We start from the raw sequence: 7,823 nt of genomic DNA on the forward strand, positions 1-7,823 counted from the left end.
AAGAAAAAGAGGCGTTAGTTTTAGTTGGGCTTTCGAAAAGATTAACGTTTGTTCCAACTGGACTTTCGAAAAGAGGTGTTTGTTCCATCATATCAAGAGATTTATTTATCGAGCTTTCGAAAAAAGATGTTAGTTCCAATTGGGCTTTTGAAAAGATTAGCATTAGTTACAGTTGGGCTTTCAAAAAGAGGCATTAGGTCCGAGGATTATGGTTTGTTCGTCGGGCTTTCGAAAAGAGACGTTTAAACTAGTTGGATTTTTGAAAAGATTGGCACTAGTTCCAGCTAGGCATTCGAAAAGATGTGTTAGTTCTCACGGATTGTGATTTGCTGATATTTCAAAAAGATTGACGTTAGTTTTAGCATATCAATAAAGATTTCCTTCTTGGCAAACTCATGATTTCACACAATGAGTTTGAGGGGGGAATTGGAAAATAAAAAGGAAAGTATTTTAGGGATATGGTTTAATTAGTGATTTTATATGATTTAATTAGGCGTGATATGATTTGATTTGGTTTAGGTTTCCTTGTCTTGTTGACAAATGATTATTTTGATTTATTTCCTAGTATTGCTCCTTTGTAATCTTATAAATACCTCTTTATGGAGAAAAATAAAGTATTGAAGTAGAATTTTGAGAACTGTGAGATTGTAGAGGATTCTTATATTTGTCATAAACCCTTTATTTTCAACTGTACAGCAGATCGGAATACAGTTACCTCATAAGTTCGGTCATAAATTCAATAGTTCCGAGCGAAGCTGGATTTATGGAGCAATGGTGCCACCATCATTCTGTTCCAAGCAACTTCGCTGAGATTGACCATGTTCGAAGCAGTGGTGCCACCATCATCATATAGTTTCCTCATAAGTCCAAGCAACATCAACACATTCCAAGGAGTTGGATTTTTTTATTTTTTTAGTTAGAGAAATGGTGAGGAGACTATCTCAAAATCATCACTAATAGGATCTGCCACATATTGTCTAACACATGGCTTTCAAAGGACTTTCTTCTTCTTCTTAAATACACCAACTATAGGGGCTTGAACAAAAAAATATCAATTGTACCTTAGAGTATTCCCATGTGATCTTCAGGTATATCTTGAATTCACTTTTCACGTTATATGCTTTAAGATTTATAGACGCCAATCAAATAGTTTAGAATATATATATATATATACACAGAGAGCTTAAGGGGAGGGATCCCCATTTTTTGAAAAAAATAGGGATTAGGTGTGGGGCCCACTTCACATCAAATTTCAACGATCCGAACCGTCTATTTTGTTAGTCTCGATTCATAGACCATCCTTGCAAAAATTCAATTCAATCCGAAACCATTTGCCTATTTAATTATCAATATCAAATTTCATATTTTCTTATATAACAAAGTATTCGTTCATTTCCTTGAACCCAATTAGATGTCTTAAACATTTCCAATTTAGCTAATATTTTGCAAGGATGATCTATGAATCGAGACTAACAAAATAGATGGTTCGGATCGTTGAAATTAGATATGAAGTGGGCCCCACACCTAATCCCCATTTTTTTCAAAAAATGGGGATCCCTCCCCTTAAGCTCTGTGTGTGTATATATATATATATATATATGATCAAGGGACAAGAACTCAATCATGGATATATCAATCTCGCTCTATACAACCTAACTGACTTTTTCACTTTCTTCTTCCTATTCTCTCCCCTCTCTCAAATCCTACAGTATCAATACTATATTTTCATGGGTTTCCCTCCTTGTTTCAGTACAATATTCTCTCCCCTTGCTCCTTTTTCATGGGTTTCCCTCCTTTTTCACTTTCTTCTTGTTCGTGGCTAGAATTTCCGTTGGGGATGTTTCCTAGCGGATGAGCACACAGCTCCCCAAGAGGTTGGCGCCGGTCGATGCTTTCTGTCGGGCTTCTGCTTCATTGGCGGGCTTGTTGGGCAAAGCTTGTTGGGCAAGGCTGAAAGAGAAGGACAGAGTTAACTTTGAAAGGTGCCTTTATGGGGCCTTAGGTATAGGCCTTGAGGCTCACAATCAAAATTAACTTTTAAGTGCTCAAGCGTGCCACTGCCATCTTTAGCATGGCAGATGTAAAACGGATGTTGAGTTTTAGTTGTATATGTATCCGATAGGCTGTTTTAGTTATGAAATGTGCCTTTGTGAGGCCTTAGGTGTAGGCCTTGAGGCTTCAAATCAAGAACTAACCTAGTACTCGAATATATAATGTTTGTTTCATTGATTGTAGAAGTATTATGACTATTATACTTCTGATTACCCGAGCCCGAAGAGCAGAAAGAATCCAAATAGGTGCCTTTGTAGGGCCTTAGATATAGGCCTTGAGGCTTCCCATCATAATTAATTCTATACTCAAACGTTCTATGATAATCATAATATAACAGACATAAAACTAGGAACTAGGTCGATTACTTGCGCCCCAAGTAACTTCGGACTTTTTGTTATCAAAGACTGTCGTGGATGGGTTAAGTCCACATAAGGTTCTTTTTTATGCCTTAAGACCAAGGACTTTTGAATGATCAATCTTACATGCCCGAGAGCTTAGAACTTAGATCTGACTTAAACGGTGAAGACACATTCCAATCGGATTTAAGAACTGAGAAGTCTTTTAATCATCGACTTGCTAGAAATAACTTGGATACAACTGGAAGTATACAACATATTGCTAGACTAATGAATGAAAAGACAAAAACAAAGAGGGTCGGGCAAGGCTGATCGTCTTGCAACTTCCTATCTTTGTGGTTTATCAAGGGCTTTGGGAGCTTAAAAAGAGGGATATGGAGATGAGTTTATAAAAGGAAATCGATACTACAGCAAGTTTTAGACAAGGTAGCAGAGCTATTACAAAGGGTTTGGGTGAGCGTTGATCCCGAAAGGGATGAAGGCTTGGGCTGACTACAGCTTTGTTGAAGGCAAATCTGGCTTTGAGCAGAGTTTGTGCTTGTATTTGTTTGTTTGATTGAGTGTCCTTATCTCTGATTTCTCTTTCTTCTTTTATAGACACTTCGGCTTGGCCTCCTGTAGCAGTAATCTTGCCTGAATACAGCTTGAAGGGCAATGACTCATTAGCTATTTACTTGTACTACCACTGTAAAGTGCTTTTAGGCTGATTAGCTGGCTGGTCTACACCACTTGACCTCTAAGTAGGTGAGCAAGTGGTTCAAATGGTCTACACCTAGTCAGAAAAGGGCCTCTCCTGCTTTCTGGGCTTTGGCTGGGCTTCGGGTTTTTCCCCTTCTAGACCTTCTTGAGCCCAAAATTCAAGTTTTAACCCAAACAGTGCCCTCTTCAATTAATATTCAGACTGGAACTCCAGGCGCCAATATTGATTGAATAGCTGCATGCGCCTGTACCCTTGTTCTTAGAACTTGTATCTTCTGGTTGAGATCAACACAACCCGGAGTCTCTTGATCTTCCCACGACTCTTGAACTACCTTTTGATATTCTTATAAATTCCGGCTCTTTCAACAAATCATCTTCGATCTTATCTTTTATCCACCTCAAGTGTTTCTGCCTCCTTAGTTTTCTTCTAAAACTGTGAAATGGGTTCTTCAGGATTCAAGTGGGGTTTCCTAAAACTTCCTTTTCGTGAGAAAAAGAGTTTCCATCAGATAACTACTATCTCCAACACCCTTGGTCAGGCGGTTCCCTCATGAAGGCTTGCCTTCCTGCTCGTTGCCATGATATCAGGCTTCACCATCATATATAGTGATGACTCTGTCTGAGGACCCTCTACCAAGCTCATCTTGGCCGCACAACCCGATCACCTGATCGGATTTTATCCATGAAGACATCAGAAAACTAGCTGAGACACCATTGCATCTAGAAGGAATCGAACGTAGCACATCGGAATTGAATCTGTTGTAAATTTCACCAATTTGTCGAAATGAAATAAACATTATTTTAGCAACTTTTTGTCTTTTTGTCTTCTTGAATGATTGATGAACATACACTGCGCTTTGGTATCCCGAAGCCTGCTTTACCTTGCATCCTCTTCAATATAACAATCTCTAACATCCCATAATGTAGGACAATACTTTTTCAAGAATTTAACATTAATGGGATGTTTCTGCCGATTTCATTCGAGGTCCGCCAAGTAGTATCCTCCCTTGTCTAATACTCGACTAATCATGAAAGAACCTTCCCATGTTAGGCTCCACTTTCCAAAGCCCCTAAGCTGAGCTCCTAGAGGGATGACTGTCTTCCACACTAAATCTCCTTCCTTGAAAGACTTTATCTTTACCCTTTTGTTATAAGCTCGGGCAATAACTTTCTTTCCTTCCTGAATCTGGTTCAAGGCTTCAATTCGGGCTACATCTAAGTCTTCAATCCCTTGACACATAGCTTCTATATACTCTTCACTGTGTAACCCGAATTGATTTTGAATTCTGACAGAACTTACATTGATTTCCATGGGAAGAACTACATCTTGCCCGAAAGTTAAAGCATAAGGAGTTGTTCCTGTTCCTACCCTCTTAGATGTTCGGTATGCCCACAAAGTATTCCCCAGCTTTTCATGCCACTTTTCCGGACTATTTGTCACCATTATTTTGATAATGTTTACCAAAATCTTGTTGCTGGATTCTGCCTGGCCATTTGACTGTGGGTAGTAAGGACTGGACTGGATCATCTTTATTTTGTATTTGCTTGCAAACTCTTCAACTTCTTTTGAAATAAAAGATGGCCCTCGATCCGTTACTATAGTTTCAGGCACCCCAAATATGTACAGAATCTTGGTCTCAATAAAATTCTTGACTGTAGCTGAGGTTATGGATTTTATAGCCGAGGCCTCTACCTATTTGGTTAAGTAATTTGTTGCTACAATTATGAAAGTGTGCCCCTTACTAGAAGCTGGATAGATCTGCCCGATGAAGTCCATTGCCCATCCTCTAAAGTGCTAAGGCTTGACCACTGTATTTAAAGGCACTGAAGGCACATGTTGGAGGAGTCCGTGCCTTTGACATTCTTCACAGCCCCGGGCATAGGACTTGCAATCTTTTTCCATGTCGGGCCAGAAATAACCGTACCTTCTAAGCAACCACCTCATTTTCGTTCCAGCCTGATGTGCTCCTCATACTCCTTCATGTACTTCGGCCATTACCCTCATGGATTCCTCTTGGCCTAAGCATTTCAATAATAACCCGTCTGGAGTTTTCCTTAGCAAGTCATTCGCCCATAAGACATACTTGGTTGCTTGCTGTCTATTCTTCTTCCTTGTGGGTGAAGAGGGATCCTTTAAATGATGAATGATGGGCGACCTCCAATCTTCTATCTCCGTTTCTAGAACCATTACATCCAGACTAAATCCTCTTTCCAGGATAGAATGAAGGTTTCTTCTTTGAATCTCGACATCTACCCCATACTTTCTTTCCTGTATTGGCACGTCTGAGGCTAATTGCGCCATCTCGTTTGCCGCTAGGTTGGATCATCTGGGAACATGATTAACTGATATCTTAGAATCCCAATAACTCAGCAATTGCATGGCCGCCAAGTAATACCCCGCCATAGTGATATGTCTGCACTTGAACTCCTCATTTAGCTGGTTTATTACTAACTCTGAATCACCAAAGACCTCTACCTCCACTGCACCTAGATCCATCAAGATTTCCAAACCAATTATTAAGGCTTCATACTCTGCCCGATTATTGGTATTCCCTTGGTAATCTAGGAGAAATGAGTAATAATGATAAACTCCTTGAGGGTTCACAATTACAATCCCAGCTCCAGAAGCCTTCTGAGTGTAGGAACCATCAAAATACAGCTTCCAAGGAGTAATCCAAAGGCCAGTCACTCTTTTTATCTCTTGCTGGACCCATTCTTCTTTGCCCGAGATACCTTTGCTTGGAGGGATCTAAACGCTAGTGACTTCCAAGGTCCCCGGGATATTGATTATCTCATCTTGAGACTCTTGATGCTCCGCCAAGAAGTCGGCAATTGCTTGGCCTTTAACTGCCCTTTGGGGTACATACTGAAAGCTGAATTTGGATAATGCTAGAATCCACTTCCCAATCCTTCCCGTTAACATTGGCTTTGACAACATATATTTTATCACATCTGTCTTGGCAATGATGTGCACGTGACAAGGTAACATGTAATGCCTCAGCTTACTGGCAGTAAAATACAAAGTTAAGCACAATCTTTCCACTGGAGAATATCTTGTTTCTACCTCTGTCAAAATAATACTGAGGTAGTACACCGTCTGCTCTTTCCCGCCTTCATTGTTTTGAGCTAGCAAACTTCCGATTGATTTTTCTGAAGCAGAGATATACAGCTTTAAGGGTTTTCCCCTTTGAGGTGGCACCAACACTGGTGGAGAAGTCAAATAGGTTTTGATGCTGTCAAAAGCCCTTTGGTGTGATGGTCCACACTCAAAACTTTCTTTATCCTTCAGTCACAGCAGATGAGTTAGTGGTTGGATCTTGCCTACTAAATTGGCAATGAATCTTCTCAAGAAATTAATATTGCCTAGTAGCCTCTGAAGTTGCACTTTGTTGGTGGGTGGGGGCGACTCCATTATTGCCCGAGATTTGTTTTTGTCCACTTCTACGCCTCTTTGATGCACCAAGAATCCTAAGAAGTTGCCCGCTCTTACTCCAAATGCGCACTTCTTTGGATTCATCTTCAGTTTATGGATCTTCATTTTTGTCAATGCTTGCCTGAGGTTTATCAGATGCTGCTTTTCTGTTTTGGATTTCACCACGATATCATCAATATACACCTTCATGTTATGGCCAATCAGATCATGAAAGATGGCATTCATTGCTCTTTGGTAGGTTGCACCAGCATTCTTGAGCCCGAATGGCATGACCAGGTATTCATATGCCCCCACATGACCGGGACACCTAAAAGCTGTTTTATGTATATCTTCCTAAGTTTTGCTACTGCATCTATGGATAGATCAGCCATAGGCATGAGATATTCATCTTTTGGTGTGGCGCCATTAATATTTCTATAATCAATGCAACATCGTACTGCTTTTGTTATGGCTTTTAAAACGGGTACAATGTTGGCTAACCATTCTACATTTTTGGCTGGTCTGATAAATCCAGCTTTTACTAGCCTCTCAATCTCTTCTTTGACCTTCTCTTCTATCTCATTTGACATCTTTCGCGGTGCTTGCTTAATAGGTTTATATCCCTCATTGATGGGCATTCTGTGTTCCACCAAGGTTGAATCTAAACCTAGCATCTCAGTATAATGCCAAGCAAAACAATCTTTAAATTCTTGCAAAAGACAGATAATCTTTGTCCGATCATTAGTCTCTAATAAACCACTGATTTGTATTGGTCTTGGATCTTCCTCTGTCCCTAGATCAATAACTTCTAAAAGATCCTGAACTTCTGGTGGTGGCTTATCATGTTTTGCACATAAAAATTCAACTAACTCTAAGCTCTCGGGCAAGTCGTCTGGCCCATCTAGGTCATATATGCACTCGGCCATTTGTATGGCCCTCTCCAATTCTTCTCTACAAGATTCCTCCCTGCTTTCATCCTGGCTGGTCGAAGCTCCTAGCTGCCATTCCTGCTCTTCTTTGTCTAAGAGCTCCCTTTCTTGCCTTCTTCCTTTCCCATACACCAACAATCTTTTAATCAGGGACCTGACTGCCATTACCTGATTCTTCTTTTTTTTGTTCTGTCATTGATGGTGTAGGGGCGTTGGGACGATACAAGGTCTATCCCACTCCTCTCTAGTAAGGAACATTCCTTGTTCTAAAAGCTTTTGGGCCGTCACCTTGGTAGGGCGGCCGTTCTCATCTGCTCCTAAACATTTCAAAATTCCTACGTTGGGATTGTAGAAACTTGCTTCTGCAACATTGGT

The 7,823-nt window shown here is 40.3% G+C and overlaps 2 protein-coding genes across 2 annotated transcripts; both read right to left on the reverse strand.

The window, feature by feature from the left end:
* Nucleotides 1–4,083: 4,083 nt before the first annotated feature.
* LOC139189504 (uncharacterized) lies at nt 4,084–4,635 on the reverse strand. The gene has a single exon (XM_070808465.1). The coding sequence runs from the start codon at nt 4,633–4,635 to the stop codon at nt 4,084–4,086; it is 552 nt and encodes a 183-aa protein (XP_070664566.1).
* Nucleotides 4,636–5,430: 795 nt separating this feature from the next.
* LOC139189505 (uncharacterized) lies at nt 5,431–7,613 on the reverse strand. The gene is made up of 4 exons (XM_070808466.1): nt 6,840–7,613; nt 6,471–6,723; nt 6,172–6,311; nt 5,431–5,766 (listed from the first exon to the last, which is right to left on the reverse strand). The coding sequence occupies exons 1-4, from the start codon at nt 7,611–7,613 to the stop codon at nt 5,431–5,433; spliced, it is 1,503 nt and encodes a 500-aa protein (XP_070664567.1).
* Nucleotides 7,614–7,823: the final 210 nt, after the last annotated feature.

The sequence above is a fragment of the Malus domestica genome, chromosome 11 (genome assembly GCF_042453785.1).
Source record: "Malus domestica chromosome 11, GDT2T_hap1".
NCBI lineage: Eukaryota > Viridiplantae > Streptophyta > Magnoliopsida > Rosales > Rosaceae > Malus > Malus domestica.